Below are 19,422 nucleotides of genomic sequence, written 5' to 3'. Positions count from 1 at the left end.
CTTTAAACAAGGACAGAAAACAGATTCCGTCCCCACGACTGTATGAATCGTGACAATCTCATCTTGGAGAGATGCTAGAGGCACAGTTATTCAGAACAGGTGCAGGCTCTGTAGGTGTGGGATGCCTGCCCTGATGGGGGAGGGGGTGGCGTAGCCCCCGAGAGCCCCGTACCCCAGGTGGCAGCCCAAACCTAAATGCCATCTTGTCTGTCATGTTTTTGCTTTATAGACTCTGGAAAATCCCAAGTATGAATTGATCATCGAGGCTCAAGACATGGCAGGACTGGATGTTGGGTTAACAGGCACAGCCACGGCGACAATCATGATCGATGACAAAAATGACCACTCGCCAAAATTCACCAAGAAAGAGGTAAACGCCCACTGCCCGCCGCCCACCACCCCAGCTGCTCACGGCCCCGGTCGCTGAGCGCTATCAATCCCGCGCGCTACAGCCCCTGCTGGCTGCCGGTTTGCCAACAAAAACCCTCCCTGTGGGAGAGGGGGCGTCGTTTTGCTCTTTCCTACTTTTTCACGTTGGTGTCTTGTGTGTGTACATAAAGCTGGAAAGAGCGCTGTGAGAACAAAAGCACTGAATCTTGTTAAAGTCCATAAGAAAATAACTTTTAATGCCAAAGTGCCATTTTCCTAGTTTTATCGGTGTTATTTAGCGTTGAGTTATGCGAGGCCCATTGTGATTTTAGCATAACAATAAGTATTTTTTTCCAGCGAGTACAGATTGAGAGGCTAGACGGCACAGCAGCGAGAAGGTAAAGCAGGTTTTCTTGGCAATAACAAGGTGGCCCAGGAGCTTATAAATTATCAACAAGTTAGCTTGTCTGGAAGAGCCATTATTTATTCTCAGCTCTTGGGCTTTTATGATTATGGATCATGGTTGCTGGGCCCCATTTATTCCAACGGAGCAATGTTTGGGGCCGGGCTAGGTACACAAAATTACATTCCCTTGCTGAATTTGTGTCCAAACCAGGAAGTTATTTGCGCTGTGCCTCCGACGGAAATATACTAACGCCGTGGTTTCTCTGGGGTGTCAGGGCCTGGGCCAAGGATTTGACACCCCTCTTACGGACCAAGAGCATAGAATGGGTAAAGAAAGGCTTCGGCGTTGGCTGGGACTTTGCTGGTCATCCGTCAGCCCCAACGGGGCTCTCCCCTCAGATTCTTTGCCTCATCTGACCGTGTGAAATGGGTTCCAGTAACCACTCGTTACCAGTAAGGGAGCTTACTTTCAGCTCAGAGAATCTAGCTAAGTGCTCCAAGGTCATGGACAGAGTCATTGACGCAACTGGGATGGGAACCCAGCCCCCAGGGAGCCATGCAGCTAACGGCAATATTATGCTTCCTAAAAGGCGCATGTCTGGGATTTGCAGTTGCCCCACACCTCTCTCTCTCTCTCTCTCTCTGTCTCTAGTCCCAGGACTACTCCAGGTGCCTCAGGAAAGGAGGGCGCTCTGGCTCCCCAGTGCCCTTTCCGCCCCAGCAGCCCTGCGTGCGTGACGCATTCAGGGTGGAAATCTCCCCCTCTCCCGGGGGGGTCGCGGGCACTCTGGATTCCAACCTCCACGTGGCAGAAACCAAAATAGCTAATATGACTTCATTCTCTTGCTTCCCGTGACGTGTTCCTATGACGGCTAAAACAGAATGCCCACCGTTCCCGGGTTGCCCAAACTCGTATTCCAAAAAACTAGTTCTGCGAGTTACATCATTGCGGGGCAGGAGAAGACTTCAGGGTCAGCTAGATACGGGAGACACGGGGTTGAAGAGAAGAAAGATTTCTTTTACCGCAACACTCCCGGGTACGTTTAAAATGCTTTACTTCTCTAAGAGGGACATGGATAGTCTGTAGGGTTTTTCAGACTTACGTGGCCCCGGGAATAATTTTTCCCCGGCCACCTCATCTTGGCTCACTGAGCTGGTGTCCCATGGCACATTCGCTGGGAATGCTGGTTTACCTACAGAATTTCTATATCCAAAGCTATTCCCCAAAACAGTACTAAAGGCTTGTTTTCATATTCAATATAGTCATTGTAATGAAAATAAAAATTACATAACCCCAATCTAAAATAAGGAGACCTAGCAATGTTACCAGGTGTGTGAGACTAATTAATTCAGTGCAGACCTGATTTTAGTTCCTGTGGCTCAGGAAACAAGCAGTGTGTGCCTAGTCATGAACTACATACTGTGAGGGAGAGATTTGTGTTGTTGTTAATACCACTGAGTCCAAGGAAAAATGTAACTCAGATCTTAGGTAAAGAGTAAAAGACACTGAGTAGTGTCATGGAAAATATATTCACGTGTGGATATCAGCAAACGCACAGAACTTCTTTTCAAATGGACATTGGACAACGAGCTTGACATTCCCACAGGGCAAAAGTGGTGTCTCAACTCCTACAGAGATGTGAGAAATCAAATGGAGGAACAGGAACTAGCAAGTCCATGAAACTGTCCTTCTTGGGTATCGGATGTCCCCAAGTAGTCTTTGTCCAATGTTGGATAAATGAAGTTCACAGTTAGATTCTCTAACAAAGTCCTGAAAGGCTGATTTCTTTGTTGTTGAAAAGGGATTCGTACATTTTAGAAGCCAGAATTGCCAGAGGTTGTAGACACGGAGGGGAAGAGATAGGCTCTGGAACCAGAACTGGATTCAGATCCCACCGTGGATATGAGCATGTTAACCATCTATCATAGTCTCTTCACCTGTTGATGAGGCTGACCATAGAACCTAGCTCGTTCGGTTCTTGTGAAGGTAAAATGAGCTGGTGATGGAAAGCATTTAGATAGTGCTGGTCACCTACTCTTCTCTAGCGTGTTGGTGAAGAGAACAGTGGTCCTACGGAAGGTGGTGGTGAGGGCAAGGTTGGGATGAAAGCAGTGACGAGGAAGATGGTAGTGACCTAGATAGTGGCGGTGAGCAAAATGGTGGTAAACTTTCTCAAATGTAAAAGGTCAACCAACATTCTTTTTTTTTTTTTAAAGAGTTTATTTATTTATTTGAGAGAGAGAGAGAGAGATCACAAGTAGGCAGAGAAGCAGGCAGAGAGGGGAAGCAGGCTCCCCACTGAGCAGAGAGCCCGACTCGGGGCTCGATCCCAGTACCCTGAGATCAGGACCCGAGCTGAAGGCAGAGGCTTAACCCACTGAGCCACCCAGGTGCCCCTCAACCAACATTCTTAATCCAAAGGGGCATCTCTTCCCGTTTTGAAAGGCTGCTGCTTTCCCCTGATGTGATCTACGAACCTGGTCATTTGAAATCAATGGTTCAGACCCTAGAGTTCAAGGGGAAAAGGGATTCTGGAAGAGAGGTGGCAGAATCAGTAAAATGCATCACTGTGAACAAAAGCAAAACAGGCCAAGAGAAACCTGCTAAGGGGGGAAAGAGAAGTCCTGAGGAGAGCTCAGCCCAGTGCAGTGGCCACTGGGATGTGGAAGAGGCAGGCCAATAGGATATATGATGAGCAGAGAGGAAATGTGCTGCTTGTGATCTTGAAGCTGAAATACTGTTTACAGATGGAAGTCGAGGTTTAATCATTCCAGAATGGAAATGGTGGTCATTTGCACTTGAGGATGTCTAGGAAAATCACCCAAGATGTTGTCATATACAGGTTTCTAGATATAGTAAGACATTTATGAGGAAGTTCATAGGAATATATAGTTGTTTCGTTGGTTTAATTCTTTCTGATGTGATCTTCGATCTGCAGAGATATTGATTTTGTTATCTGTTTGAAAGAGAAGTTATGTGTGGCCACAGATAAGGGCGACTGGAAATAACACTTTGTTAAAGTAGGTAGAAGTGTGGTTTCTTTCACACGAGAGTGTGTAGGTAGACAGTCCCAGGCCAATGTGCTGACACCGTGACATCTCCAGTGTCCCTGATTGCTCTTATCTTGCTTCTCTATCTTCTCCAAGGCTGCCTCATAGTACAATAGGGTCACTGCAGCACCAGCCATCATGTTACATCACAGGAAGAAAGAAAACAGGAAATGCGAAGGGCAAAGAAGGACCTGCCACATAAGTAAATGCCATTTGAAGAGCTTCCCCCAGAAACCCACACGAACTCTCCTTTCATCTCCTTAGTCTCCCTTATCTGTAAGGGAGCCTGAGACATAATTCCACTTTGAGTTGGCGTGTTGCCGTCCTGGACAATATAAGGGTTGTTCCTGGGGAAGGAGGTATGTTAAAGGTTATTTTTAAAAGTAAATTCTTAGCACGAAGTCAGCTCATCTGTGTGTTCCATCGTGATTGTTTCCAGGGACTATAAGCTTGCTGAGAGGTAAGGCCACATCTCTCTTGCTCTCAGTCCCAGTCCCAGTAGGCACTCAATAATTCAGTGTTTGCTGAATGCTTCCAGAAGGTCATCTTAACATTAAAAATATGTCACCAGATAAGATGAACCAAGGTCATACTTAAGACTGATACATGAATTCGATTTTTGTCATTGACTTTTGTGAGTATTTGGGTTGGAAGCTCTTATCTCCCTGTGGAGAGTCTGCTTTGAGTTTCCTTACACAAAGATTCTACTAAATGTTAGTTTCAGACATTGAGTTTTTCTTCATTTTTCCAACAATTAATTTTCAGGTTTTACCTTAGTATGGCAATTGGTGATTTAAAATTAATAACTTGGGTTTGGTTTTTTATGGGTTTTTTTTCTTTTTTTGGCAATTTGATGAATTCTAAGGTAAATGTTGCTAGGTTTGAGCTATGACATTACAACATCTGTAATAAAAATGGCATATAACTTAAAAGGTCCAATCCTCCAGCTGGCAGATGAGAGATCGGTAAACACTGTGATTTTCACAGGGGGTTGAAGGTAAAGGTCATGAACAGGAGGCCAGCCCGCTGAAACTGAGCCACGGGCAGATGCTCGAATTCTGTTACCACGTGGGTGCAGAGGGTCAGTCTCCAAATCCTAAAATCCAGGGTCTCCAGAAACCTTGATGCCTTGGGAATCTTATTTTTCTGTGGATTATGAGCTGTTATAATAAAAATATTTTATTAGTTAGCTGCCTAATTAAGCCTCCACTCTTACACATTTGAAGGCATACTCCGTGGTCTCATCCTTATGTAGTGACTCTGTAATTTCAGTTCTACAGAAAGACAACAAAAAGTCTAGTCTTTCCCCCGGTAGGGTTGATAGAAACTTGCTCTGTATGATTGAGATTTTAGAAACATGTTTTTTCACCTTCACAACACATTTCATCACTGGAAAACTCATGTAAATTTAGAGAAGTGTTAAATTTGAGAAAATATCAGGTTTCTCATTCAAGTATGTATCCATCCACACACACAATTACATACAGTGTCCACAAATATATAGTTGTACAACTTCAAATGCTTTTGTGTAAGTTGATGACCCTTGTTAACCAGGTCATCCATGGGGGTCACCTCTGCCCTTGTTTTGAGGCATATTAAGAGTTTTATATTACTTTTGGTGATACTGAGATGGCAGGTTAAATCACGAGATATTTAAATCTTTACCAATGTGTTCATCATGATTCACTCCTCTTCATTTATTGGTTTATCAGGCAATCAAGGAGCTATTTTATTTCTCGTGTTAGAAATTTGCTTTTTCCTCGTAATGAACGATCTGATGCAGAATGATGTCAGGATAACATCTATTTATTGCATTCCTTAACTTTGCCACTCTGCTTCACATTCCATTAAGTATTTTTAATAACTTTTTAAAGATATAATTCACATACCATAAAGTTCACCCTTTTAAAATGTATAATCATTGGCTTTTAGTAGACTTACGAAGTTGTGCACCCATCACTGCTAACTCCAGAACATTCCATCACTCCAAAGAAACGCCACGCCCATTAACAGTCACTCCTCATCCCCATTTCCCCACAACCCGTAACAACTACTAGTCTTCCTTGTATTTCTGTGGACTTGCTTATACTGGACATTTCAAATCAGTGGAGTTGTCCAGTATGTGGCCTTTTGTAATTTGCTTCTTTCACTATGTGTTCAAGCTTCCTCCACCTTGTAGCATGTATCAGAATTTCGTTCCTTTTTATGGCTGAATAATACTCTGTTCTACGGATTTACAACATTTTGTTTATCCATTCATCCATTGGTGGATATTTGGGCTGTTTCCGGTTTTTTGGCTGTTGTGAATAATGCTGCCGTGAACCTTCGTGTAGAATCCACTAAACTTTTATCTGGATTTTCTCTCAATTCCCTGATAGTCAGAAAGAAAAGGAAGTGACCTACAGTATTGTTCCAAATTAAGAGTTTATAATTGCTTGCTTATTTTATCACATCATTCCAAATCGTTCCAAAATGTCTTTCTAAATTATAATTAATATGGCTAACTCAAGTTTTATGGCCTTTCTTTAAGTAAACATGTAACTTTCACATTAAAAAGTACACAAATATTGAGTGATTTTATGATTCATAAGTCAAACATGAAACCCAGATCAGTAGAACCTGATCGGCAGCTCAGGAACTTCTTAAAATCCCCCTCACTTGCCACTGCCTAAATGTGTGTTGCTTGATTCCATGTACTTAGGGTCTGTTAATATCTAGTTTAGTTCCACCGTGGCTGGAGACCATACTGATATGGTTATAGTCCATTGCTATTTATTGAGACTTGTTTTACAACCAGAATATGATCTGTTTTGATAAGTGGCCCAAGTGCATGTAAAAGTAATATGAAATCTACAGTTATTTACCATTTTTGTTCAAATCCTCTGTATTTTGTTTGTTAATCTTTTTACGCTATCAGTTACTGAAAGGATAGATATGATATCTATGATTATAGATATCTCTCTTTTTCCTGTTAGTTGTATCTAATTTTTTTTTGTATATTTGAAGCTGTTGTTATTAACTGCTTACAAATTTAAAATTATTTTATCTTTATGATGTTTTGATCTTTTATTATTGCAAAACTTACTCTCTACCTCTGGAAATGCTGTTTGGTTTAACACTTAACTCATCTGGTATTAGAATAACTTTCTTAAGGTTACTGCCATCATGCTTCTTTTTTTTCCATTCTTTCTTGTCTCGAGGTTTCTGTAACCTTACGTTAAAGTGCCTTTCTTATAGGCAGAATGTATATGGGTTTTTATTTATCAGTTCTGATAATCCTAGTCTTTTTACTTGGATTATTTTGTCCACTCACATGTAATGCCAAGACCATATACGTGAGTTTAAGTCTGCCAATTCTAATATTTATATATAACTACATATATAATATAATAATATTTAATTAGAGAGAGACAGACTGTCTATTCTTCTGTTGCCTTGTTTCCCAGTTTCCCAGTTCTCTCTTCTGCTATGTCTATCTATTGTACCCATCTATCAAGCTCTTAATTCTACCTTTTGTACTTTAAATATAATTCCCATGAACTTATTTTATATATTAAAATTCTCTGCTGCAATTTTCCATTTTATGTATTTTTTTAAATGTTTTACTCAGAGATACTTTAAATTCAATGTCTGATAACTCCAGTATCTAGATCACTTCTAAGTCTATTTCTATTTTCAGTATTTTTCACTTCTTTTTTGGTGATGTGTTATGGTCCCTTGGCCTGCCTATAACTTTTTTTAAATGCAATTATGAATAAGACATGTGAAATTTTTTTAAAGGGAATTTGGGACTCTGGCTGATGTTCTCTTCTTCAAGAAAGGATTTACTTTTACTTCCTGAAACTAATAAGCAGAGAAAAAGATGACTTTAAATAAGTCTAGGATCGAGTTGGTTTATGGTTGAGTTTCAGTCTCTTCTGGGGGCTAATCTACTTGCTGGTGTTCCTTAGTCCTCAGGCGCAGCGTTTCTGGGGCCCTCACTGAAAATCTAGTATGTTTACAAGGGCTCTTCTACCTCAGAGACCCTGAATTTCAGTTGTCTGCTCAGCCCCACGAGATTGCTGAAAGCTCTGCTTGGCTTCCTGGCCACTTAGCTCGTGCTTCCTGCTCAGATCCTTAGCCTCTTGTCCCTGTGCCATTACAATTTAGAAAATACTGTAAGGGTAAAAGTCCCATACGGGCCTCAGTGGGGCGCCTGGGTGGCTCAGTGGGTTAAAGCCTCTGCCTTCGACTCGGGTCATGATCCCGGGGTCCTGGGATCGAGCCCCGCATCGGGCTCTCTGCTCAGCGGGGAGCCTGCTTCCTCCTCTCTCTCTGCCTGTCTCTCTGCTTACTTGTGATCTCTGTCTGTCAAATAAATAAATAAAATCTTTTAAAAAAAGATATTGGCCTCAGTAGGCTTCCGTCTCTGCACGATCCTTGACTCTCACGTTCTGGCTGCCTTGGTAGTTCTCCAGTGCCTCCCTATAGGTGGGAGTTTTTGTGTTAAATACATATTCTCGGTTATTCTAAATTTGAGGGCCAGTCTAGGAGAATTTTTCCCCAATTACCATAAACAAAGAAAACTTTGATTTTTTTCTGCTTTTTAATCTGGACCATCAAGGAAAAGCATTAGATGTGAACATGGAATTCAGTGTGGCACAAAAAGCCTCGTATCTTTGTTTAAAATATGGATTAAAGAACGATCATGAGATAGTTTCTCAGTGCCCACACCCTCTCTTACTATTGGCTTCAAAATCAACTCATGTCAGTGAAAAGTTTAAAAAATGTTTGCGTCTCCTCCTTGATGTTGATAACCAAGGTCACTCTAACTTCAAGAGAGTTGAGCTGCATAATCTGTGGCAAGCTTCCCTTTCGGGGCCCCTCGGTCTTGAACGGACATGAATACCTGGAGTTTCTTTTACTCTTGAATCTTCATTTGTTTTGGGTTGTTTGGTGGTTAGGAAATCCCTTTCTGTGCCCTCTTTTACCAAAAGTCTATTTAAAGTGAACAGATTTGTCCCATCCGCCAGGGTTCCATGCGGTATGGTTGAGTGCTTTGAATAAAACTCTCCTCGCTCAACTTTTACTTCCCCTAGGAGAGCCCTTTAAATTCAGGCATGCCTATGTCTAAACATTGACCATGTAATTACACATTCTGCTTGCTCAATAGAGATTAATCCAGAAAACCAATCACCTGTTGCTTACGAGATCAAACCCATTTCAATTATCTGACTCAAGTAACTTTTCTGGAAGGTGGAGTCCAAGACATTTTAACTACCAGATAAATCTTTAAAGATGATTAAATCTTATTCCAAATAGTCCATCCTCCCTCTTCCCATGAAGCTTTTTATAGCTGTCATGGTGAAATATAGGAGACTGGTTTCCGTGATGCTGTGAAATCACCTATCTGACAGTTTTCTAAGTGTCTGAAGTTTTAAATGAAACCAAACATACACTATTGGGATTTTTGTGCCATGCTTTGTGCAGTAATGGGGGGATTCCCAGTACGTAAAGAAATAGAATATTTGGAGAAAAGAGAACAGAGTAATTTCAATGTACAGATCCCAACAATTTCCAACCAGACAAACAGGAACACGACTTCTGATTACATCAGTTCCTGGTCCCTTTGCCTGGGCCAACACCTTGCCCAAGGACTCCAGGAGCCATCTACTGCGAATCGCGTTTCCAACTTCCCATCACGTAATTAACAAGGGATTAGCTGCAAAACGGCCAATACCCACATCCCCCATTTATCTTCACTTAGAAAGGGTGAGTTCATTGCTTGCTTCTCCTGCACCAAGGTCATAGAAACACACGAAATCATCAGCTAAATCTCCTAGTGTTCAAATTTCAGAAGCTCTTCAAACAGCAGGTCTGCAGCTGGATTTCTTGAGTAGAAGAGAATGAAGGGAAACATTTGTACAAATACAAGCATGGTCTATAAATAGAAGCCATCATCCAAACAGAATTCTTCCAGCAAAGGAAGAGAGTGGTGGGTGCTTTCCTGAGTCTAATTGTTCACAGACAGCAGGGTGAGAAATCTTGCGTTGTGGAAAATGCCTATGCCAGTTAGAAACTGTGCGTGTGATATCAAAACATCTGGATTTTTTTAAGCAACAAAATGTAATCTGCCCCGTGGCTGGTTCTTCAAGTCGCTTGTAAAGGTAGACCAGACAGCCCGATGGTTTATTGCATTAATCACTCTTTTATAATTATATTCATGATGTGTTGATCCCCACCATCCCTGTGCGAACCTCTATGCAAATTCCGTACTTCTGCTAACCCTCTGGTTATGCTCTGAGGGTCAGTAGCAACTCAGTGGCAATAAAAGCAATTTTTGACTACAGCTAGCAGAGGCTCACCACTGGTCCACTCCCTAGTACAGTGGCCTCTGAAGACTTCATCCACCTGCTTCTATCAAATACAACATCTCACACTAAGAGCAACAACCACAAAGCTATCAAACATGTATTTTTTTTAACTGGAAGAACATAAGATTACTCCCCCTCCATAGGCAGCTCGCAGAATGAGAACTTAACTTCTCAATAACAGAAAGCCAAGGGCAACCAAAATGGCACACGTTGGAGAATGAGGTGTCCAAGCCCCCACTGCACCTGGAAAATATTTTGTACTGAACCGTGTTAGAAGTAAGATCACTGGGTCTTGTATGTGGATGGTTCTAAATATCATCTACCTGGTCACAGCCTACTGTCATCTCAGGCTACACCGAAGCACTGTTTATTCCCCCGAAATGCCAGGCTTTGGACTGTCTCAGTGCCACGGTGCATTCTGTTCCCTTCTCCCTAGAATGCCTTTCTCTTCTCTTGTATCAGGAAAAGTCCGTGTTATCCTGCAACACCCACATTATAAATCCCCCAGGAAGGTTGCTGCTTCATCCTTCTTGTCCCTACACACACTAGGCATCCCCCAGTACATGACTATCACATCGCTGTGTTATCATGTACACGTACAGTATCTCCCTAATACCATCACAGTGCTGTAGTATTGGGGGGGCACATCCTTTCCAACATCGCCTGTAGGGCCAAGCACAGCGATGATATCAAATGTTTAATTAGAGCTGAGTTTAAATATTATTCTATTCCATATTACATTTGGCATTGCACGTGTACTATTATACACTGTTGTGTAATATTCTATTATGCACTCTATCCTAGTAGGTGCATGTCCTATATGTAAATGTTTTATTCTAACACACAACGTGTGACATTGATGTTCTAATGTGCCATCTAGTGAGATTACTGACTCGCTTATTGTCGTTCTGCCCAAAGGAGAATGTAAACTCCTCCAGAAGGGACACTGGTCTCTTTCGTTCTCTGTTCCAGCCCCAGCACCCAGCCTGGCATGTAGCATGTGACTAAATAAGAGGTGAACGAGGGGATAAATTAGAAATGTTTGACAGCGAGGACAGAGGCTATCAAAAACTCAAGGTGTCATGTGGTCGAGGGGACTTGTGAAAGGATCTTGTCCAACCCCCTGGTTTTCGAGATAAGGGATGCCACTCGAGGCAGACAGCAGATCCCAGGTCAGTCTTGGCTGTGGCAGGAAATGCTGCTGCCCATGAAGGAAACCAAGGGCCCACGGTGACACAGAAGTCACGAGCCATCCTGAGGTCTATCAGCTTTACTGTGGTTCGCTGAGAGCCAAGAGGCCTGGAGCTCACCTCCTTCCCAGAGGCGAGTCAACGAATCTACCTTGGAATGCCTAAATGTGCTTCTTTACCAGTCAAGGAGAAAGAGAGAGAGGGGAGGGAGGGAGAGCGGGAGAATGTTAATAAATAATGCATGAAAGGAATCACTGAAATGGGGACAGGCTCACCTTGTGCCGTGAACTTACAAGCAAGAAGGAAAGGAAGTAGCCCACAGCTCGAGTTTGTAGGGGCCCATTTTCCTAAGTGTGATCAGACAAAATAATCCAGAATTGATTTTAGTATATTCACGTCTTTCCAAACTAAAATCTATTTCGGTTACAGACTCAATATCCATTTTCCCAGTATTGGCAGCATTTTCTTTTGCTGTTGGCCTGCCCGGATCTGAGAAGATAGGGACTGATGAGAAGGATCTTCTCAGTGTGCCTTGGCTCGCGTGTCACACGCCATAACGTTACACTGTTGCTTTTCAAAGTGCGTTTGTTCAGTCATTCACCAGTCCATCCATCAGACGTGGATTCCATGCCTCCTCTTTGCCAGGCACCGTGTTAGGCTGAGATACAGGCCGGTGAGCACAACACAGACACTGACCTAATGAGGTCACACTCTAGAGTGGGGGACAACCAGCCAGAAAATAGCTTTGGACGCCCCCTAGTGACGAGATGGAATGGGATGAAATCACCACCGTTGGGGACCATGTGGGCACCTGCAATGACATGCAGGGAGGGTTTCTTGGAGGAAGTGACATTTATTAGTGTCCTGGGGCTGTTGTCCAAAAGCACCACACATGTGTGGCTTGAACAGCAGACATTTATTCTCTGACAGTCCTGGAAGACAGAAGTCCAAGACCGAAGTGCTTCAGGGTGGTTCCTTCTGAGGGAGAGTCTGTTCACGCGGGTCTCTTAGCTTCCAGTAATTTGCCGGAAGTCTATGGTGTTCAGGCTCATAGATCCAACACCTGATCTCTGCCCTCAAGGGCATCTGGCCTTCTCCCGATGTGCATGTCTGGGTCCCCACACTCTCTGTCACCTGCCACCCTTGGCAGTTCAGCCAAAAGGCTGTCACTGTCACCCCTGTGCAGATGAGAAAGCTAAGGGTAAGCAAGGTGATCCCTTCCCAAAGTCGCGGCGGGGGGAGGGGGACGAGATGTTGAGATTCCAAACTTTGCTTCTCCTTTTCCTTGCAAATTCAAAGACACATCTTTCGTTGATGCTGCAAGCCTCCCATCAGCAATGTGCAATGAGCTCTTCTCAAAGGCAAGACTGATCATTCCATCAGAAGTTCTGCCTGCCCAACCCTCCCCGTCCTATCATTAAATAAGCATCTAGAAGCCAATGCACACACCTGGAAGCAATGGCTTTGTACCGGGCAGGTACAAAGAGAGATTTACATATGCTCCGCCGTTCACTCCTCCTGCCAGCCCTGAGCGGGGTACTATTACCATCATGCCCATTTCATGGGTGTGGAGACTGAGGCTCAGAGAGCTGGAGAACGTGCCCAGAGTCTACTAAGCTGTTTCTGTGCCGTGAAAGGGGTAAGAGCCCACCACTCAGTGCCAGGAGATCTCATCCTCAAAGCATTTCTGCCTGATTCTGCCCAGAGGTTACATCCCTATTCTGTGGTCTTGACCTTTGGTCAGCTCTCCAGGGTGCCTTGCCAGGGCTGTTCTTCAGAGAGTATCCGTCTGGTTTTTCTCATTGCACGTGTGCCTCCGGGGCTTGCCGAAGACATGAGCATATAAACCTGCACTCAGAGTGAACATTTCAAACCTCACTTCACTGCCTCCTCCCTTCCCGCTCCTCCCCTGCCTGTCCGTTCAAATCAGGACAGTGTTTTGGGCGAGCCCTGGATCTCACTATGGCACACACACCGAAGACTTCTCTCCTGGGCTGACCGGGATGAGTCTAAGCTACTCCCTCCCACTCCACTGTTTCTTCAAATTAAAAAAAGGGGTGGGGAGGGGTGCCTGGGTGGCTCAGTTGGTTAAGCATCTGCCTTCGGCTCAGGTCATGATCCCAGGTCCCGGGATTGAGTCCTGCATCAGACTCCCTGCTCAGCCAGGAGCCTCTCCTCTCTCTCCCTTTGCCGCTCCCCCTGCTTGTGTGCTCCTGCTCTTTCTCTGTCAAATAAATAAATAAAATCTTTTTGGGAGTTGGGGATTCATAGCCAATGAATGGGACCAGCAGCCTTGTATCTTCACTTTGATAGGTCCAGTGGCAAATATAAGAATCACCTCTTATGAGCAAAAAATAGATGAAAAATATGTTTATCCCTAAAATCACCCTTTTTGAGCTAGCAGTTAACTATGTGCATATCTGGGAAGCACTGTTCTAAACGCTGTAGGCATCATGAATCATTTCTCACACTAGCCTTATGACAGGAGGATTCTCATCACCCCATCTGATAGATAAGGAAACTGAGGCACGGGGATGTTAAGAAACGTGCCTGAGGTTATGGTGGGGCAGGGATGCCAACTCAGCTTGTCTGGACCCAGAGCCCAGCTCTCCACCGGTACATGAGGCTCACATTCTCAGTTTCTACACGCGGTTCTGGCTGTCTGGGATTCAGAAATGAAAAAGAAACCAGGCCCCCAACAAGCTAGCCTTCTATTTGAGACCCCGACGACAGGTCCAAGTGCTCTCCGTTGAGCACAGCAACACTCCTGGAAAGAAATTGAGAGTCCCCCCTTTATATAAACGCATAGCACACATCTAATCTGAAATCATCCTGCGTCGCTGTCGATAGCTAATAATGGGACCAATCGTTAGATCTCACGATTGAAATCCAGGCTTTGCTCACTGGAGAATTCGGGGAAAGGCCTATAAAGCAAGAAAAACTTTGGTTCATTAACGAGGGTCATTTTTATACTAGTCTGTCATCTCTGATAACAATTTTTAAACCTTTAAATTTATTACTGTCGTTACCGCAGTTCCTTAGTCATTAATGAGACAATGTCCTTCCTCAAGTTCGCCAGGCCTCGTGCACTTGACATGCTCATTCTGAGTCAGGAGGGCTGCTGGTGGTCTCAGCACTTTCACTCAGCACACGTTAAGCCAACACGGTGGCACCAAATGATTGAAACAAGATGGGCAAATTCCGGTCTTCTCGTGGCGTAGCGGGGGGACACAAAAAAAGTATCACAAGAGGGAGGGCATCCCACAGAGAAGTCCTGAGAGCTTCAGGAACATGATGTGGTCCGGGATCTGGAAAGCTGAGGTCACAAAGTAATGTCTCCTCCTTTAAATGTTGACTTTGTTAACCGAAGTGAAGAGAGATGGTGCCTGGGGTAGCTCACTTGGGGCGGGGCATGAAGCAGGTACAAAGGCCCTGAGGCACACCAGAGGCATGGGAGGGGCTGAGAAGAAACTGGAGCTAGCTGGCATAGCATAAGCACAGGGAGGGGCTGGAGAGGGGGCCCACCCTACATGAGTCTGTTCCCCCAGTGACAGTCCTCGGGTGGCCATGCACTTCCCTTAGGCCCCCCCACGTCTCGCAGCCAGAATTAACTGGCTCTCTCTTCCGGGTGCCTCTCCAGCATTTTGCTCCTGCCCCCATCACAGCATCCTTCACAGCGTGATTTGGATCAGCACTGTAGGTATCCATTTCTGCCTCCTCCAGACTGGAGCACCCTGAGGGCAGACAAAGCTTCATTTGTCACAACGGCCCCCTTTGGTCACAGAGCCATGTACACAGAGGGTGCACAAAGAATATTTGTTGCATTAAATCAGATCGAACAAACAGCGCTCTTTCCCGACAGCTCTGCAAATAGGAACAGATGCCTTTGCTAATCGCCCCTGGATGCATGGTTTAACACAGGTTCAATTCGGCGCTGTAGCTCTATAGATCAGAGCCAGACCTGGTTAGCTGTCTGGTTTCGAAGAGCCAAGCCCTGGCCTCCCACCTGGTGGACACTGGGCCCTGTCGCTCAGAGGAAAGGCTCAACAAACCCCCACAAATTGAATTGACCACTTGTACCAGCCTCGGAGAGAAATGGTCGAAAGACCGTTTTCCTTCAGCTCTGGGAGATTGAAAAGAGAAATCAATGAGAGAGAGGCTGAGAGTAGAGGCTCGCTCTTCCTCGAGAATACCTGCTTTTAGTTCTCCGGAGTTAAAGATCCTCGGCTTGCACTCGTTTGGTTGCTGAGGACAGAAGCCCCCTTTGAACTAACGTGAGCATATCTTGGACCGCGTGGGGACCCATCCCTGGGGGAGTCTAAGGGCTTTCTGACCCCAGGCTGCCTCCAGGGCTCCGAGAGCATCCTTGGAACAGTATCTAGGTGCCACCGCATCTCTCAGCCCCGCTTGTCTCTCTCTGTGTTGTCCTTCTTCACTGGTAGGCTGTCCCCCTCGCTCTTTTCAGCCTCGTATGGAGCAGGTCCGCAGCCGGCCTGGCATCCCCGAGGGCGCGGCTCAGTGGCCGTGAGCTGGAACAGCCGCCTCCCCGGGCAGCCCCAGCCCCAGGGCCCGGAGGGTCGGAGAGACAAGGTCAGGTGCCCCCGTGGGTGAGCCGCGGGGCCCGCGGGAAACAGCACGGGGTACGTGACGGAAGCGGACCGAGAACACAGCCCCGCAGAGCGAGACCTGCCGAGCGTCTTTCCCTCCAAGCCGCGGGCCACGGGAGAAATGCGGCAGAACGGGTGCACTTCGTATCCCTGGGCTCTTTTTAATTCTGCAGCTGCTTTCCCCGCAAGACATAGGGCTGTTTCATGCTCTCCGTCTCTGTGACCTTTCTGAGGGCGGACTGGATGGCAGAGGCCCCAGGAACGCAGCGGGGTGCGTGCAGACAGACGCGGAGCTGTCCCAGGGTCTTGCCGTGAATCACGCGACTGTCACTGTGTGGCCGAGTCCTGCGTGTGCTGGATAGCCGGGCCAGGGAGCCGGAAGGGCTTAGGGTGGAGTTGACACTGAGGAATGCCACGAGCATAAATGAAGCACCTGCTGTAAACCGGGAACTGTGTTGGGGGAGGGGGATTTAAAGATGAGTGAATCAATAGGTGATATTTAATGCAACTACTGAACACATGGTTTCCTAACCCGGGTGGGGTGGGGTCCTCCCATCCTTCCATGTTACTCTTGTTAAACAGCTACTTGCGGGGGGGGCTCATCTGCGTCCTCCCTGGTCTCTTTCAAACCCTCTTGCCCCCTCTCTCTTTCTCAGCAGATGTCTTCGCCCCTATTTCCATTTCAGAATAGACCCCATTGGCGGAGGCAGCCAAGCCATGCTCAAGAGTAGACTCTGGCCCCAGATACGATCCAGAGCCCTAGAAACATTTCTACTTATTGATCCAGTAAACTCACTTCTAGGAACACAGACGAAGAAACTAGACACAGAACGACAAAGACATACATATAAAAACACAGTTCCCAGGAGGCCCCTGACCTGAATAGTTAGGTCCAGGTCTAGGTACTGGTTAACCAAGGATGTTCATTGCAAAACTTTCTGGAGCCTTCTGTCTTCCTCCGTCTGGCCAGTAACCACAGCCTAGGCCTACCCATGAGGAACCTGGACAGTTTGTTCATTGCCTTTATTCCATCTGTGCTCTGTTTCCACTGAAGTGTCACATCCCAGACCCCTTGTCCCTGTGACCTCTTCAGATATCATTTAGATAACCACAAACCTGAGGGAGACATTTCTGGACATTTCTGAGCAGAAGCTGACCTGAGACAGCAGCTAACTGCCCTCAATAGCAAGACTAGACACAACCTCTTCACATTCTGTATTTTTTCTTTGCAAGGTTATAGGCCATGTCCTTCTACATCCATTCGGAATTTCGTGAGGAAGCAAATACGATACATCCGAGGCCGTCTGGGGTCTTCCTTCCTGGGCCCGTGTCACCCATGGCCGGTCGGTACCGGTGGTTTATTCGTTCTTCTTTCCCACCTGAATGCTCAAGGGACTGATTTGTGAAATAAATCGAAATGGCTTCCTCTGTCTAAAAAGCTTTCTATGGGCTCACTACCGATGTCTGGAGAAATTTTAATAATGCGTCTGGGTTTTGAAGTCAGCAGGAAACCCACAGTCAGGATTGTTGCCTTTTCCCCAATATCAAGCGTAGGGCTCATGCGTATTAAGAAACTCAATACTCTTTGTCGAAGGAGTAAATTTTCATGGAGGGGGTAATTGCTGGTCTATAAAAGTTCTCTCCCTTATGTTTCTGCTGTTGCGTAAAAATGATTTTTGTATTTGTAACCAACTAGACTCATTTCAGTTGGAAAGAGTGATCCATAATTGCCCGAGCACAGAAAGCACCAAGCTCAAGGCAGAAATAACAAAGCCAGTTAAGCATGTTTCGTACCTGCACAATTTACCCAAATAGAGATTGCCCCAAGAAGGTTCGTCAGCAGGTCTGAAAACGTCCTCGTAAGATTTTTAAAATATATTTTATGGTCAAGATGTTGTAGTACCCTCCCAGGACTAATTCATATCTGGCCAAGAAAAAAATTGCGCTTTCCCATTTACATTCCAAAGTCTGAACTTTTATTTTATAAATGAATTTTCCCTCCAATTCAGAAACCACTGGCTGCATTACAAATTTTAATGCTACTATTATAGGACCATAATTTTAAAAACCCAGGGTTCTCCAAGGGCTCCTGCAGCGTGCCATCCCTCCACTTTATTAAAATGAATGAACAGATGTACAATTTATTTCTGCCGAGCTATCATCTAAATTCATAAGCTATTTCTCATGTGTCTGAAATCCACGTTGGTTTCCCATTTTCTTTGCCTTAGAAAAAAAAAAAAAATACACTCCCTCATTTATCACTCTGGGGACGTAAACGAGAAGTCTACTCTCCACTTCATTCACTTTGGACTAATATCCTCGACCCAATTTAAATCCCATCTCTTCAAGGCCATTCAGCGAGAGCAAGGCAGTGGAACGGCCCAGCATCCGGTTGGAAGTGTCCTCGGCCATCCGTGTAGACCATTCCCCTCAGCTAGGCGAGCTGGCCCCTTAGCTACAGAGGAAGGGGGCTGGCAATGGTCAGAATCTGTCGAGGTAGACAAGATCGTCTAAGACCATCGGACTTAAACTCAGTGTCAGTAACCAAGATGTACCTTAGCTTCCATCACTTAGAGAACCCTCAGATCACCCTTCCTTCCCAGGCACTCCCTGTTCCCTGACCGGCGGCGGGAAGCGACGAAGGGATTCAGCTGGTGTTAACGGGCATTCCGCCAAGCTCTGAAGACCTACACGTTCATCCCAGATCTGCCTGCGATCCCGGCACTGCCGTTTCTTTCGGGCTGTGTGAGCGTAGACATATGACTTAGCCTCTCTGAGATCCGGTTTCTTTATTAGTAAAATGGAGATAAATGTACTCACCTAGCAGTAAAGATTAAATAGAGCATTTTATTGTCGAGTATAATATATGGCAAGCAGAGTGCCTGGCCTGTGGCTCGATAAAGGGGCCATCGTGATGATGATAGCATCCCAGAGACCCCTCCCTGCCCAGGTGACATGTGGCCTGAAATGACAGAGCCCACCTGCCTTTGCCCGTCTTGCGTTTGCTCGCGCGGTTCAAGGGAAAAGGAAGGCAGGCGTTTCGTAGCCGCCCAATGCGGTCAGGGAAGCTGAGCTGGGAAGGAGGCGGAAGGAAGCTCTCAGGTTATCGGACAGAATTCTGCTCCCTGGAAAACTCTATTTATGAGATTCTGCAATTACCGGGCAGTAAAACGTGCCTGAGTTTCGAGGTCGGCGTGGAAATCTGCCCGGCCTCCGGGAAGGCCATCTCAGGTCCGGGACTTCATAAGATTCTGAGCGTGGTCGGGTGGTTTTTTGTTTCGTTTTGTTGCGCTTTCCGTGGCCCCGCTGCTTGGAGGAAGACATCACGTTAACCTCATCTGCTTGAGCTCGAGGACCGTCCCTGTTCACTCCGGACTCGGCTTGTCTTTTCCCCAGGGACTGTTCCGGCGGGGGGGGGAGCCAGGTTCCGCCGGTGTCTGGGCGACG

General features: G+C 45.6%; 1 protein-coding gene across 3 annotated transcripts in view; it reads left to right on the top strand.

The window, feature by feature from the left end:
• Positions 1-19,422, top strand: part of CDH13 (cadherin 13) — a 1,007,942-nt gene that overhangs the window by 872,308 nt on the left and 116,212 nt on the right. For all 3 annotated transcript variants that reach the window (XM_080827654.1, XM_080827656.1, XM_080827655.1), the window contains exon 8: positions 230-370. In XM_080827654.1, the coding sequence (XP_080683780.1) occupies positions 230-370 (141 nt within the window). The remainder of the gene's footprint in view (positions 1-229; positions 371-19,422) is intronic.

This window comes from Martes martes (assembly GCF_963455335.1).
Source record: "Martes martes genome assembly, chromosome: 17".
NCBI classification, from domain to species: Eukaryota; Metazoa; Chordata; class Mammalia; order Carnivora; family Mustelidae; genus Martes; species Martes martes.
Note: the sequence above shows the minus strand (reverse complement) of the source record. Positions and strands in the feature narration are given on the sequence as shown.